The sequence below is a fragment of the Saccopteryx leptura genome, chromosome 2 (genome assembly GCF_036850995.1).
Source record: "Saccopteryx leptura isolate mSacLep1 chromosome 2, mSacLep1_pri_phased_curated, whole genome shotgun sequence".
Classification (NCBI taxonomy): domain Eukaryota; kingdom Metazoa; phylum Chordata; class Mammalia; order Chiroptera; family Emballonuridae; genus Saccopteryx; species Saccopteryx leptura.
The window spans coordinates 279,536,712-279,553,401 of record NC_089504.1 but is presented as its reverse complement, the minus strand read 5'-3'; the positions used below and the strand labels follow the sequence as shown (position 1 = coordinate 279,553,401).

The window sequence follows — 16,690 nt, the reverse complement described above, 5'->3', positions numbered from 1 at the left end:
GCTAGAGACAATGATTTTTAGTCTCGGACACACTTAGAGCTTGGGGATTTAATTTTTGCTTTTCCTCACATAAATACAGACATCAGCCTCAGTCCGATCTCTGTGGGGCCCAGGATCTCTGCTCCCAACAGTCTGGACGGCCTCTTGAGTTGACTTGAGAATTTGAGGTCAGTCACACGGCGCTGTCCTTCCTTCTGGACTTGGAGAGGTCCGGGTGTGTCAGGTAGATGAGTCAGTGCAGAATGAGGGCCCGAGAGGGCAGCCCCGCCTCCTTTCCAGCCCCCTCAACAAATGATCCAAGTTCAAGGAGCTCATCTCTGCTGTTCAGACCATCGAGCTGCTGCTGCCTTGAAGCTTCCGGAACAGCTGTGGAAGCCAAGAATCATTACTCCAGACAAAGAGTGGAAAGCGGACTCAATATCTAGGTTATTAGAAGCTGGCCATGAGAGGCGGGCACTGTGCCAAGCGCAGACATGGAGAGGGGGGCTGCAGGATGTGCCCAGCTGGCGGTGCATCAGAGTGCTGGCCGCAGGGCCTCACCGGGCTTTGCAGAGAACTCACAATCTGTCAGGTGCTTCAGAGAAAGGGCAGGGCAAGCACTCAGACCACTGCCCCAAGGAGGACAGAATCTGCCACCGTTTTTCTTGCTGTCATTAGCTGTCACACATCCTCTCCATGCCTGGGGCCCGGACTCAGCCAGCTCCCCAGAAATTTTTGGCACATTCTGGCTGAGTCACTTAGACTGAGTCTCTGTTTCTTTGACTCTAATAAGGAGCTATGAATAACCACTGTCCTCTACCATTCCTGAGGCACAGCTGCTCTTGTCAAATGGAGAATGAGCAGGAAGGCAGGAGGAGCTGAGGCGGGCCCACTTGAGGAAGGGAGTGCAAGAGGAGATGGGAAAGGCCCCTGCACCTGGGGCAGCAGTTTTACCAACTCCGTGCTCCCCCCAACCAAAGGCCCCACAACCACGCCACATGCATTATGCACTTACCGCACTCAGGAAGGGGATGTTAAAGGCATTGCCCAGGAAGCCAAAAGCAACAGGGAAAAAGCCCCTAGAAACAGAGGGGTAGAGAGAGGGGTCAGTGATTGGCCTGGGAGGGGAGGATAGAGGGTAGCAAGGCTGAGGTCCACAGAAAGGCTCCAGCTTTAGCTCCCAAGAGAGTGGGCCCCTGGGCACTTGGGGCAGCCTTGGTTCTGCACCCCTTTTGTTTTGGAGGCAGCCAAGTAGAATGGTTAAGAATGAAGACCCTGGGGTCAGACTGCTTGGGTTCCAATCCTGGTTCTACCACTTACTAGCATTGTATAAGCTTAATTCCCTCATTTCTCTGGATCTGTTTCCAGCTGTAAAATGTGATTAATAATAGTATCTATATCCTAGGGCCTTACATGAAGAAATGCTCAGGAAATGTTTGTTTTTATTATTGTCACTGTCTTCTCCTGCCCGGATTGGGTGTCACCACCTGCCTCAGGTCCCCTGGGCTCCAGGCAGGGCTAGCCGTTGGGGGCTGTGCTCTGGGGGTCCACGCTCCCTCCTGCCTAACCTCCCACTCACATCAAACACACCCACCCCCCAGCCAGCCTGGGGAACGCTGGTGTGATCCTTCAACAGGCTCGGAGACACCGAGGCTGAGGTGCGAAGGGAGCCCTGTGTGTAGTGGAGAAGGCAGGGGATTGAAGATTTGGATTCTGCCTGAGTTTTTTCCTTTTCTTGGGCCTCAATTCCCTGAAGTTCACCTGCATCCCTGAGACCTCTCATAGCTCTGATCACCCCCACCCAACCCCCCTCGCACCGCTGCTGTGAAATGTCTTTGTCCAGGTTGACTTTGGGTTTGAACTACTGAGTCTGCAGTGGCCCTGCTCGTATCCTAAATTCTCAATAAATGGTCTGAATGACTACTGTCAGAATTCATTTATCTTCCCTACTGAATTGTAAGCCCTCAGGCAGTTTCTCCCTGTTTAATGCTGTGTCCTCAGACCAAGCCCTGGGCACATAGTATGTGCTTTTTATATATTTGACTCTGAGCAAATGACTGAATATAAAACAAATGGATGATAGAATGTGTGTGAGATAATTTGATTTCTTGAGGCCACACTACCTGACGTTTTGAAGTCTAGGCATTCGGGCTAATCAGGGTGTTTTCAAGGCTACACTGAGCAGATTGAGGGCTCCTATGGGAACACAGGGGTTCTGACCCCAGCTCCTTCCCATGATTCCATAGGCCATGATTCTTACCGCCTCATCCTCCCCATTCCACCAGATTCTCACCTCAGCACCGCAGAAACCCTGGGAATCTTCCCTGACAACCCCCCCCCCTTCCCCACAGTCCTTTCCTTCTTCCTGAGTGCCCTCCAGTCTGCTCTTAGGCCCTGCCCATCCCGCAAGGCCTGTCTCGGGTCCTGCTTCCCCTAGGTCACCCTCTAGCCCTGACAATGGCTATAAATCTTCACTGAGTCCCACCCTGCCCTTCACCAGGCCCAGGCTGATAGGCCAAGGGATTTGGAGCCAGGTGCCACCATCCAAGGGCAGCTAGATCAAGTCCAGATCCTCTGCACACCCCGTGAGACCTTGAGCAGGGCAACCTCTGAGTGTTGGTTTCCTTCTCTGTGCAGGACAGTCTTGCAATGGGTTGTGGAGATGACAAGGTGAGATTGTGACGGTGAGAGTGCTTGGGGCATATTGTAGACCTAGCAAATGTCAGCTCACTGCTCTTCCTCCTCACCTGGGTCATTCAACTTGAGCGTGGGCCCTGTGTGTCCTCCCTGTAGACAGGCACAGTACTGGGTACACAGCAGGTGCTCAGTGTGTGCTGATGGATAGGCAGGTCACTTCGATTTATCCTTCAACCTACTGTTGGAGGGGCCTTTCCAAGCTTCCGCCCGATGCCCCTCCTCACTCTCAATCTTTCCATGGTTCCCATCTCTTGTAGGATAAGTCCAGCTTCTGCACACCCTGCTGGGCATGCTACCCAAACCTGGTGGGCTGGTCTCAGCTACTCAGAAGTCCTAGTAGCCCATCTGGGGGAAAGGGATCTGCACTCACTTGAAGAGGTTAAAGAATCCATAGGTTTCTAGAAACATGCCCAGGAGGGGCCAACGCAGGAGCACAATGACCACACCCCCCAGGAAGAAGCTGGTCCCCTTGAGCTTGTGCCTCTGGAAGAAGAAGGACAACGTCTTCCTCAGGCCAATGATGAGGGAGAGGCCCGTCAGGAACAGCAGCTGGGAGAGAGGGAGAGGAGAGTGAGTGTAAAGAGCCCCTCGCCCTACCCCCCAGCCACGGGCCAGGCCTGGAGCACCTTCAGGAGTGGGGCAGGACTTGCTAACTTTTCAAGGAGGGATGCTACCAGAGAGGGTGACCCAGCCATGTGGCAACATCATTGCAGAGCCTTGAATAATTCGAGCTGGTTGGGAACAAAACTGCCCAGAGGCAGGGGGCTGGATAAGGAAAACTTTGAAGTTCTCTAGTTTCTTACCCAGTTCAACCCAATTTCTTGGATCCCAACCAGTTCATATATGACTTTATTTCTCATCATACCTCCCAAGGGAGATTGGAGCACTAATAAGACTGTCTTCCATTTGGGAAGGGGAAAACGGAGACCTACACAAGTTAGGCAGCCATGCCTGAAGTCCCATGGAACCATCAGGCTCCACTGCCCATGGAATTATACTCCAGGCCCTCCTTTATCTGACCCTGTCACAGTCTTCAGCTAAACTCCTAATGATCCCTTAAGCATGCTCAGGCTCCTGTTAAATTTAACTCTGGCTTTCTTCCAGAATGTTCCGTCCACCTGGAAGTGCTTTATCCAGCCCCATACCCATTTTCCTTTCCAAATTCCTTCTCATCCTTCTCCAACTGGGTATGCTTTCTTTCCTCCAAGCACCTTGTTTCACATTAAATCTTTGTTTTATGGTGACTTTGTCACACCCCTGCCTTCTTCCCCAGTCATGTATATTCATATGACATCCCTATCCCTAGCCAGTGGGTTTCCAATGGAGGGACAGTGTCTGGTTTATCCCCAGAGCTTGGCATGAGAATCCAGGTCCTCAGAGCCTCTGCCCAGCAGGCTCTACTCTCCATCCCCAGCCACGATCACAGGCCCAGGCTTGACGGCACGTGGTCCCTGGATGGCCACACTCTGAAGTAACTTAGGGCTGACCCTGGCAATAGAGACCTCCGATGGATTGGGGGCAGTCCACAGCTCAGGGGCACTCACGTTTCCGAAGGCCAGGAGCACGGAATCAAAGTACAGGAGTACTCCAAAGAGGATGAAGAAGATGCCGAAGCCAGTGGTGCCCACACCAATCTCTGCAACAGGCAAAGAGGCTGTGGTGGGATGGGCTCTGGGGAGTCGGTGGGGACTCTGGGACTTTCCTCACTTGCCACTAGTCTGGTGCCCTCTGAGCAGTTGGGGTGGGGTGGCAAGATTCCATTTCCATCCAGGAATCTCAGCTTCTGTGCTCCCGGAAGATGATGGATCAAGAAGGGAAGGATGGACATGGATGTACATAGCACCTGAAAACTGCTGGTTAGGTTTACATAGCACTGCATTCTTTTCCCAAAACAACCCCGTGAGGTAGCTAGAGCTACCGCACCACCTTCCGTTTTCAGCTTCCTCTTGGCTTCAAATGCTGCATTATCCACATCACTATCAGGCTTGGACTGCTGGCTGAACACAGCCATCTGCCTTCCCTAATACTGTGTGCTTGCAGTTGGAAGTTGCTGATGCCCAACCCACACTCAGGCAGAAGGGGACCACTGACAACTCATGGCCACCGGCCCCAAAGGGTCTCAGAGCCACTCAGCTTTCCTGCCTATTTCTCAGGAGGCTAGCCCTCCTGAACAGCTGTCTCCTTCCTCTTTTAACTGTCCTTGTCCCCAGCTTTCTAGAGATGACCTCTCACACTTGTTTGGAAAAATAGAAGTCGTCAATCAGTGGTGGGCTCTTCTTTCCACGTGAAGTTTACACTGGAGCTGGCACCTACTTCCTTCTCCTCCCCATCCTGCAGCTGCCACCTTGAGCACCCACCACATGTCCCTGAGCCTCCTAATTTCAGCCACAGTGGCCCCACGGTTCTATGTAAGTCAGACCTGCACTGACAGCGCCCTGGCCCCAGTCTGCAGTGTGTCCTTTCTTTGGTTTTGTGTCTCAAGGGATTCGTTGAAGCTGCAGGAGTTTGCTCGGAGCCAGTGAGTACAGCACAGAGGCGCAGATATTAAGGCCCCCTTGTTGAGTCAAGGGCTACATTTTTGACATTTTGATACAAATTCCAGATTGCTCCCCTCTAGAAGAGCTGTAACAATAACAGGATAGAAAGTTCCTTTTTTCTTAAACCCTCTGCACAACACAAAATTGTTCATTTTACCTATTTTTGCTACTGTGAGAAGCAACCAATGACAGTTCATATATTGAAATAAATTGAAATTTCATGTATATAAAATACACATGAAATTTACCATCTTAACTTTTTTTTTTTTTTTTTTTTTTTACAGAGACAGAGAGAGAGTCAGAGAGGGATAGATAGAGACAGACAGACAGGAATGGAGAGAGATGAGAAGCATCAATCATCAGTTTTTCGTTGCGACACCTTAGTTGTTCATTGATTGCTTTCTCATATGTGCCTTGACCGTGGGCCTTCAGAAGACCGAGTAACCCCTTGCTCAAGCCAGCGACCTTGGGTCCAAGCTGGTGAACTTTGCTCAAACCAGATGAGCCTGCGCTCAAGCTGGTGACCTCTGGATCTCAAACCTGGGTCCTCTGCATCCCAGTCTGACGCTCTATCCACTGCGCCACCACCTGGTCAGGCCATCTTAACAATTTTTAAATGTACAGTTCAGCGGCATTAAGTACATTCTCACTGTTGTGTGACCATCACCATTGTCCATCTTCAAAACTCTCTTCATCTTACAGAACTGGAGCTCTATACCCATCAAGTGCTAACTTCTCATTCCTGTCTCCCATAGCTCCTGGCACCCCCCATTTAACTTTCTATTTTTATGACTCTGACCACTTTAGGTACCTCATAGAAGTAGAATCACAGTTTTTGTCATTTTGTGACTGGCTTATTTCACTTAACATGATGTCCTCAAGGTTCATACAAGTTGTAGCACGTGTCAGTCAGAATTTCCTTACTTCTTAAGTTGAATAATATCCCATCATATGTATATACTACATTTTGTTTATCTACTCATCTGTGGATGGACACTTGGGTTGCCTCTACCTCTTTGCTATTGTGAATATGCTTCTATGAACATGGGTGAACAGATATCTCTTCACCTTTTGGATATATACCCACAAGTGGAATTGCTGGATCATATGGTAGTTCTATTTTTAGTTTGCTGAGGAACCACCATATTGTTTTCCATAGCAAGTGTACCGTTTTACAATCCCACCAACAGTGCACAAAGGTTTCAGTTCCTTTGCATTCTCACCAACACTTGTTGGTTTTCTTTGCTTTGTTTTTTATAGCATCCATCCTAATGGCTGTGAGATGGTATCTCATTGTGGTTTGGATTTGCCTTTCCTTAATGATTAGTTTGTTGAGCATTTTTTTATGTGCTTGTTGGTCATTTTTATAACTTCAATGGAGAAGTGTCTATTGAAGTCCTTTACCCATTTTTAAAACAGGTTATTGTTGTTGTTGAGTTATAGGAGTCATTTATGTATTCTGGATATATCAGATATATGCTTGGCAAGTCTTTTCTCCCATTCTATAGGTTGCCTTTTTACTTTGTTGATTGTGTCCTTTGATGTACAGAAGTTCTTAATTTTGATACAGTCCAATTTATATAATATTTCTTTAATTACCTGGGGGTTTTTTTGTATCACATCTCAGAAACCATTGGCAAATCCAGCATCATGAAGCTTTTATCCAATGTTTTCTTCTAAGAGTTTTATAGTTTTAGCTCTTTGAGCTAAAATAAACTTTGAGTTAATTTTTATATATGGTGTAAAGTAAGGGTTCAGGTTCATTTTTTGCCTGTGGATACTGTATAGTTTTCCAAACATTATTTGTTGAAAACACTACCCTTTCCCTTTGAATGGCCTTGGTGCCCTTGCTGAAAATCATTTGGCCATACATGCCCAGGTTGATTTCTCACATCTCTATTCTATTCATTGGTCTGCATGTCTGTTTTTATGCCAATCCCCATTTTGATACTGTTTTGATTATTGTAGCTTTGTTATAAGTTTTGAAACCAACAAGTGTGAAACTTCCAACTTTGTTCTTCCTTTTCAAGATTACTTTGGCTATTTGACAGCCCTAGAGATTCCAAATGAATTCTAGGATGGATTTTTTGTTTCTGTAAAAAACTCCTTTGAGATTTTGATAGAGATTGCATTGAATGTGTAGATTGCTTAGGGTAGTATTGACATCTTAACAATATTAAATTTTCCAATCTATGAACACACAGGTGTCTTTTTATTTATTTGTACCTTTTATAATTCTTTCACCAACAAATTTTGGTTTTCAGTGTGCAGGCAGACCTCATTTTATTGTGCTTTACAGAGGTTTCATTTTTTACAAATTCAAGGCAAGACTCTCTACCAGCAAAACAATTACAACTTGCTTTCTTGCGATGGTTTGGAACCAAACCATCAATATCTCCAAGGTAGGCCTGTACATGTCTTTTACCTCCTTGATTAAGTTTATTCCTAAATATTTTATTATTTTTGATGCTATTATGAATGGAATTGTGTTGTGTTCTTTTAAAGAATTACTGATGAGGTCATAGAACTTCAGTTTATATTGTACAGACTTTATTTAGTTAATACAGCTAGAACACTTTATTTCATTTTTATTATAAATTGTATGGTGGATAGAAATATAGCATGAGTGTCTTAAAAGATAAATCAAGGAGTGCCTTTAAAACCTACCACATATATAATTTTATTAAAATGGCTTAATTTTTTAAATTTGAACTTAGCTTAATTTTTAAAAAGAAAACATATAGTTAATTTTTAAAGAGAAAATTTTTATTGAACTTGTTAATTAATGTCTTAGAATTGATCCTCACAATCTCTACAAAATTGGTATTATTGCCATGCTTTTACAGATAGTTGTAAAAAGTTAATATACTGCTCACAAAAATTAGGGGATATTTCAAAATGAATATGAAGCAATGGAATATCCCCTAATTTTTGTGAGCAGTGTAATTTGGCTGTTAAGAGACAGAACTATAAAAACAAAACAGAGACAAAATAATTGAGACTAGACTTACTGGCTGAGTTATTTTTATAAGTGAAAGAAAGTGAAACACCACAATCCTCTTCTGGATAATTAATCTTTCCTAATCTGTTACCAGACAGACTGTAAGATGATTAGGACCAGTTTCAGCATAGAAACAAGGACGAAGGACTCCTTAAAAAGAATTTTAAAAAATATTGATATGAGATGTATCATTCAAATTATAAACTTCACTAAATTTATAGCCCAAAAAAAGTGCCAGTCTTACTGGGTTTGCCTTTCAGCAGAGCTGGATTCACCCAATGCGACATCCTGTTGGTCAATATATTGTCCAGCGGCCTAGATGCCATCTTGTACTAATGGAGGATTTCTCCTGTTTCTGACCAGCCTCCATGATCTGTTTGGGCTGATTCCTACTTCCACCTCCCAGTAATGCCTGTCTGAATTCAATCTCTTAGAGCCCGGGAAACTGGGCAGAGTACAGCCCCCCTTAGGTTGTGTTTTGTCCTTTCATTTTGTGTGGTTTTTCTATAGTCAGAGACACTAAGTTGAGGACTGTTGGGCAGATAAAATGTATTATGCTCACTTTGTTAAAGATAACACGAGGAGGCCATCGCCCAGGTGATATTAATGTGTGTTGGGGTGGGCTAAAGGCAGGCAGAATCCTTGTAGCCTGGGGCTTGGTTTTGGGATTAAGCCTTTCCTACCCTTTTTGATGTAGGGCGGTACAATCCAATCATGCCTCAGAGAAGTGACTGTATTAGAGACTACCCTATTTTGTATATTGGATTAAAGGTTGTGAAGCTACACTATAAAATAGGGGCAGAACTGGACTTGGCTCTTGGTTCCTGAGATTATCATTAAAGGAGAGAGCAGAGCAGAGAGCAGAAGGAGGCCACGTGGAGTAGGCCAGGAGAAGCAGCCAAGATGGCGGAGTGCTGAGTGAGTTGCCAGTTTGTGTAGAGTTTGTATCTGGGATAAGGAAGGAGATGGGGAACTAAGGAGAATAAGGCTGGTGAGCTAGAAACCTTTGATTCTAGGAAACTCGGATAAGTCAGTGGCTTTGTGAGCACTGAATGTGACTGGGTTTTGGAGCCTAGTGTGTATTTTTACTTGCCCGCCGGGTGCAAGCTAGGATTAAAGACTATAGCCCACCAGGTTTTGGCTCCGTTGTTTCTTTACCGACTGTCCGAATCCAATGCGAACCTGCATGGGCCGGGCGGCTGCTGTGATAGTGGCCCTGGCCCTGACTGCTGGCTTTACAAGGACCTAGAATTACATCTACTTTGTCATGAAAATTTTATATAGGTCAGACATTGAGGAGGAAGACCACAACCATATTGTTTTATTTGAATGACAAAGGTATTTTAAGTTTTTATGCTTGTTCTAAAAATATCTGGTCTTCGCTTACAGCTGCCACAAAAATACATCATTGATTCCAGTTCTGACAATCTATCCTTTCCCTCTATCACCTTAGGTAGATGTTTTTATAATATATATTGTTGATCCAAATTCGGAGGGACCCGAATTATGGAAGACAGGAGCAAGGTCCGACATTTACACATTAAAGCTTTATTGTCTAGCTTGGCCAAGCGGCGGGAACTCCGACAGAAATCTGACGGAGAGCGCGCCGGCCCTTTGTTCTACTTAGTTTTTATAGTTTTGTAAGTGGGAAGTACAGAAGCAAAAATTGCAATTAGGAGCCCCATACCGCTATTGGTTATAGTCATATGTCCTTTAACATGATAGGACCACATTCAATTTGCAAACCATACATCATTTTGGAGAAAACAAATTTACAAGCCAACACAATGGTAGAAAGATGTCTCTTTACATGTTAAAAGGCCTTCCTATATTTTCTAGTGTTCATCCGCCATCTCTCTGTCCAGAGTCAGAGGTATTAACCACATGCATTTACATAAGAGAGGTAGTTTCTGTGGGGACAAATGCCCGCAAATGGCTCATAGTTATAAGAAAAGGTTTATTTTGGCTTTTCCCTTCCTGCACCTGGCTAGCCATTCACTCCTTTCCCCAGAGGTGTGGTGGAATGTCAGGGAATCTATGCTTTCCTTCCCTTTTCATTTACAATACAATGGCAAGAGCCATCCTGGTTATGCCAATCACACAGTACAGAGACTATTCTCACAATTTCTCTGCACACCTTAACCCAAATTAATAAAATGTTCTCCAAGCCTCCTAAAATATTAATATTAATTCTGTAGCCTTTGGTACTTTACAACACCTGCGGGTGAAATGGCTCAGTGGCTCCTCATATATTATGAACATTATATAATATATAATGTGAATATTTTATTGTTTTAATTTTGTTTTGTTAAGATATCTATATGTTCATCCTATAAACAGTTAAGAATAGCCTCTTACTCATTTTGTAGAAAATGAGTAAATTCACACTTTGTCTTTTCTCCTGTATTATACTTTCTTTCTTCTGCAACAGTGATTTGCTAGTTTACCTAGTTATTACTTCCCCACTCTTCTTCAAGGGCTCGTGGAATTCTACAATTTTCCTGTGATGGGGGCAGCCTTCTTTACAGACCACACTTCGTGCCTCTAATGTTCAGTGGAGACACTGTACCCCGTGAACACAAAACCTCACGGAAAAGTGTCACGCTGTTTCTCACACACAAACCTCAGACCTTCCTCCCTCTCTTGCATTTCTCCCGGTGTAGTTTAACAATTTCAGTTAAGTTACCAATTTGGGGTTGCTCTTAAACTTCTTCATGGCAGATCCGGTGGCAGAACGCCCCCTGCTGGAGCAAAGGATAAGGAGGAGCCCTGCCTCTCCAGGACACCACCTAGTGAGAAGCAGGGATGTCCCCAGACCTCAGAGACAGACCAGCTTTAGGTCTCCCTGTCAGGACAGACTGATGGCGGCCCTATTTAGCAATCAACCCAAACTGTAGCTTCAGAGCAGCTGCCAAGAAGAGCCCACAGCCAGCAACCTGTCGCAGATGAGCTGGGCTGCCTCAACTCCCACTCTGTAGCCCTTTAACTGAAACCATGTGCAATGCCTTTCTTGCTCCAGAAAGGAAAGCAGTATCTCTTGGAGTGGGTGATGTGCAGGGAGTCTTGGAGCACCATTCATTTTTTTCTCTCTCTCTCTCTCTCAACAATCACAAATGTACAGAAAAATGCCAGTACAGTAAAAAAAATTTTTTGCCCTGAACCATTTGAGAGTAGTTGCCAAAGGCTATCTCATTACCCCTGAATAATTTGGTGTGGTTTTCTTTTATTATCCTATGTAGCCCGGATACAATCATCAAAGTCAGGAAATTAACATTGGTACATTACTGCCTTCTAAAGTCCGACCATGTTTAAGTTTCATCAGTTGTTCGAGTAATATCTTTTTTATCAAAAGGATCCAGTTCAGAATCACTTGTGACATTTGGTTTCTAGGTCTCTGCTGTCTGGAATAGTACCTCAGATTTTCCCTTGACATGAGTGTGACACTTCTGAAGATCTCGGCCAGTTGTTTTGTATCTGTCCCTCTGTTTGGGCTCGTCTGATGTTTGCTCATGACTAGACACTGTTTATGCAGAAATATCAACAAGATGAGATGCTGTGTTCTCATTACATATATGAGGCGATGCATGATTTCAGTTTGGCCCATTACTGATGACGTTTCTTTGACCACTTGATTAAGGTGGTGTCTGCCAGGTTCCTCCACTGTCAAGTTCCTCTCTAGCCCCTGCCCTGATGCTGCCAGGATATTCTCCTTGCTCTGCCTTGGCACCAGGCCATCCCAGTGTGAACCCCTTCAACCCGGCTAGGGTTTGACACCTGCTCTGAGCACCACCCCCCTTTTTACCTAATGGCTTTAGGATTGAATTGCTCAGGAAGAGAGTCTTCCTTAACTTTTCAAAATTAACAATAGTGATGAATAGTAATAACCACTAACACTAATACGTATACGGTGCCTGACAGTCTATGCACTTTAAGTCTTGTTTACTCATTTAATCTTCTAACTTCCTATGAGATAGATAACACCGTTAACCCCATTTCACAAACAGCACTGAAACACTGAGAGATCAGGTCACTTGCCCAGGGGCACACGGAGAGCAGCTGGCAGACCGGGGTTTGATCCCAGTAGTCTGGCTATAGAAACAGTGCCTTTAATCCATCCAGCCCAGTCTACTTCCACCTGCATACTCCCCCGCAGAACCTGTGCTTGCTTTGCCTGTCTGTGATGTCCATGTTGCCAGATCCAATGGGCGGGTGTCAGTCATCGTCAATTGGCAGTTAGCCACTCCCTTCTTGAAACAGCCTTTCTCTTGGCTTCCATGGCGGCGTGGTGTCAGGTTCCTGCCTGCTGTCTGACTGTTCTCCTATTCTCTCTGCCTCCTGGGATTCAAATTACGCAGGGCTTCAGCCCAAGTTCATTTCTCATTCTATTTGCATGCGTATTCCCATTTCTTTAAATATAACTCATGTGCTGGCAGTGTTGATATTTATCTTTCATATACTAAATTTATTATTATTTATTTAGCCCAAGTAAAGAAATATCAGATACTGAGTTTGAACTTCCAAACTCATGCCCAGCTGCCTACTTCACATATCTGCTTGGTTTCTTGAACTCAACTGGTTCAAACTGAACTATTGATATGCTTTCCTTCGACTTGCGCCTGCCTTGGTTTTCCTCAAATGAATAAAAATGTCACCGCCACCCACCCAGCAGCTTGCAGCAGGAGCCTGAGAGCCATCACTGAGTCTCCTCACTGCTACCTTGGTCAGCTAGGTTTCATTCTTCTTCCGTAATTCTCTCCACTCTCAGCGCTTAATTTCAAGTCACCCTCCTGTCTGTTCTGGACCCTCCAACTTTCTCCTGCTAGTCTCTGCTTCAGTCCTGCCTCCTTCTCATCCCTTCTCCACGGAGTAGTCAGGGAGCTCAGAGAACACACCATCCAGTCATATCAGTGCACGGCGTAGACCCCTCCATGGCTTCCCCCGGCTCACAGGCCCTGCATGACGGGGCCTAGGCCTGCTTGTCCAACTTCATCCTCTGCCACTATCCCCTTTGCCTGCCACAGGCCAACCACATCATTAGTACTTCCACGATAAGCCTCCTGCCTCAGGGCCTTTATATATGCAGTTTCCTCCCACTTGTTATCTGCTGAATGCACAGTCATCCTTCAGTCTCAGTGCAAATGTCAGTTCCTCAGGGAACCTACTCCACCCTCCAGTCCCTGACCTAAATCCGGTTCCCTCAATTCTTTCTTTCATAGACTTTGGCGCATTCCTCATAGGATTTAGCACATTTTGGTTTAATAAAATATTGGCTTGCCACTGGACTCAGGCCTCAGCCATCTTCTTTCTATATTTTTATATTAAGGTGAGTTATTCTCCAATGGGAAGGAGTGATTTCATTTTTCAGGAGACATTTGGGAATGTTGGGAGGTATGTTTGGTCATCACAACTGGGAATGGGAGTGGCATTTAGTGTGTAGAGGCCAGGGATGTGGATAAAATCCTGTAACGCACAGAACAGATCCTGCAACAAAGAACTGCCCTGCCCCAAAATGTCAGTAGTGGGGAGGCTGGAAACTCTGCCCCAGATGACTTTATAGAGCCATATTGTCTGCCAAATTCCTCTCTCCATCCCAGACTCAAGTACCTGACTACCTACTTGACATCTCACCTGGATGCCTAATAGCAGTGTTGTAAGGAACCAAAAAGCTGAAAATTGATATTGATTTTCTGGGAGGAAAGGTCAGGCTTTTCTATCAGGCTTTCCTGTCCCGTCCCTCCTTTAGGGAGGGGAGGGAGAAGAATGTAGAAGTTTCTGGCTTGCAAGAACAATGGGCCATTCAGTTTCAAATCTAAAATAAGGGTTAACTTCTTCTCTTTCAATAGGAGGCAGCATTTACATACCACCTTGCATTGATTGTAGTTGCTCCCCCTTCCTGGAATCTTGAGGGTAAAATACCTCTGGGCTAGTGAGGGAAGAGGAACCCTGAAAGATTTGTAAACATCTTTGATTGTGTTACCTTGAAAGTCTTAATGTCTCTGTGTATCCCCTAAACAAATGTTGCCAGTTGTACAGGAAGTCATGCTCTTCCCCGCCCATATGTGATCAGGGGTATATAAGCAGCCCCTGAACTATTTTTGGGACTATACGATTTGGGCCTGCAGATGCCCCGTGTCAGCCATATGTGGCCGGCATATTTAAAATCTCCTCCTCTAATAAAACTCTTCCAAATTCATCTGGACTGGGTGTCTCTACGTGAACTTGATGAAATGAGGTACAGTGCCTTTCAGAATCTGGGGTGTGGTACTTTATAACAGCAGTACCTCAGACTCAACAGCCTGCTTCCCCTACTCACTCCTTCTAATTGCTCCAGGTTTAACATACTGGAGGCATTTCTGACTTTTTCCTCTCACACTCCACATTCAATCCATCAGCAAATCCTCCCAACCGTTCTCTCCCAACAGACCCAGCATCATCACTTCCCACCAGGTCACTGCTACCATCTTGGTCTCCTCCATCATCTCCCACTGCAGCACTGGTCTCCATGTTGCTGTTCTCAACCCAACACCCAGAGTGATCTTTCAAAAATACAAAGAGATCATATCACTCCTTTGCACAAAACCCTACAATGGTTTCCTATTTTATGGAGATAAAAACAAGTTTTTACACAGTTTGGCCTCTCAGTGGCCTCCCCAACTAAACTCCTACTCTTCTCCCCTTGGCTCACTTTGCTATAGCAACACCAGCCTCCTTGTTCTTCAGATACACCAAATATGCCGGTGCCTCAGGGCCTCTCGCTGGCGGCCCCTCTTCCTAGAACAGTTCCCCCTCTAGGTAGCTAGCTGCATGACTCTTCTCCCTCACTTCCTGTGGGTCTTCGTACAAAAGGGCCCTCTCCAGTGAAGCCTTTGCTAACCACTCTATACAAGATGGCAGCGCTTCCTGTCTCACACTCCGGAACCCGCTCACCTGTTTTATTTTTGTCCAGAGGATGTATCAGCACCTGACATACTACCTGCCGACTTCTTTATCTGTTAATCTCCTATTCCCCCATCTAGACTGTAAGCATGGGATATGTCTGTTCATCCACTGTTGTGTACTTGATGCTCAACACAGTGCTTGGCACAAGAGGAGACAAATTTTTTGAGTGAATGAGTATTATCTTTAGTTCACAGATAAGACACTGAAGCTCAGGAGCTTTAAGTAACTCACCCAAGTGAAACTCACAAAGCCAGTTCCCCAACCTGCAGGCCACTTCCCTGCCCCCTCCCAAAGGAAGAGGATGATTGTCTAGGAGTGCGTTTGTTTTCTGATAAGAAAGGACACAGAAGACCCTGAGAGTTCATGGGGGAAATGTCTGAATGGGCAAGGGCTGCCTGGGTCCACCTTTGCCGCATCCCAGGTCTAAGAATCCTGAGTGGGAAAGGCACCAGCTTGAATGGTGAACTTCCTAGTTCCCCCAAGCACCTGGGGGCCCTTGGCAATCCTCCAACCCCTGGAAGTCAGAGGAGCCACGCCCAGCCGTGGCCCTGCTGCCTCGAAGATGCCAACACGGCAGCTCTGGGCTGCTGGCTCCAGAGGTCACCTCACAGGTTTCCCACAAAGAGATCCCAGTTGGGAGGGCATCATCTTGGCCCCCACCTAGCCTAGACACCCCATTTCAGCCCATCCCCTCTGAAGCAGGGCCCCTTACACTCACTCTGCCGTTCAGAGATGGAGATCATGCCGCAGGCTGCCTTGGGGGCCTTCCGGGGCTGACGCTGGCTGGGGAGAGTACAGAGAACCCAGCTTGAGCATGCTCAGGGAAGCTGACCCTTGGTAAGTTGTGAAAGGAGCCTCTGGTAAATCATTAACCACACACACACACACACACACACACACACACACACACACGGCTGCTGAAAGTCACACGCTTCCTTCTCCTTCCCGTAGAGCAGTGCCCCTCCAAGCGCTGGGCACCTGGAGCATCTTCTATCCCACCTGACTCTTCCATTGCACCCCTGCCCCATGCCCTCGGGTTGAGTTCAGTTGCTTCCTACTCATCTGCAACACTTGGACTGTAAATAAAAGAACTAAGATCTAGGAGTATCCAGACTCCTTACTGGGTTTTGTGGAGCACATGGGAAGAGTCGGAACCTGTGTTTCTTTTCGGAAAAGTACAAAATTCATCTTGTAAGTAGTTTGCTTGTTTTGCATTAGTACCCATGCTATACGTTAGGGGGTGACAAGCAGCTGAGTAAAAACTGTTGCTGCTAGTCCCCGGAGAGTGCCAGAGTTATACCCAGGGCAAAGCACCCTGGGGGGGGGGGGGAGACATGGGCTTCCACTACCTTTCTCCAGCTTCGCACTGTGATGCTGAATTATGGAAGATAAGAGATGAATTTGGACTTGGGATAGGGCTGGACTGTTGAGAAAGCCTGATGCTAGTCTACTCACGAGTTGTGTAGACATGGATGCATCCTCTCCTCTCTGTGGGCCTGAGAAAAGGGAGGGATAGTTCCTAGCATCCTTTCTCCAT

General features: G+C 45.9%; 1 protein-coding gene across 1 annotated transcript; it reads right to left on the bottom strand.

The window, feature by feature from the left end:
- Positions 1-33: 33 nt before the first annotated feature.
- Positions 34-15,997, bottom strand: GOLT1A (golgi transport 1A). Its single transcript, XM_066362002.1, has 5 exons — positions 15,872-15,997; positions 4,221-4,312; positions 3,047-3,225; positions 995-1,058; positions 34-366 (listed from the first exon to the last, which is right to left on the bottom strand). The coding sequence occupies exons 1-5, from the start codon at positions 15,894-15,896 to the stop codon at positions 325-327; spliced, it is 402 nt and encodes a 133-aa protein (XP_066218099.1). The 5' UTR covers positions 15,897-15,997; the 3' UTR covers positions 34-324.
- Positions 15,998-16,690: the final 693 nt, after the last annotated feature.

Coding starts and splice junctions, on each gene's coding strand:
- GOLT1A (XM_066362002.1), bottom strand. CDS start 15,896: ATGATCTCCATCTCTGAACGGCAGA. Junction 4,313..15,871: donor CTCCATCTCTGAACGGCAGA/GTGAGTGTAAGG, acceptor TGCCTGTTGCAG/AGATTGGTGTGGGCACCACT. Junction 3,226..4,220: donor TGCTCCTGGCCTTCGGAAAC/GTGAGTGCCCCT, acceptor CCTCTCTCCCAG/CTGCTGTTCCTGACGGGCCT.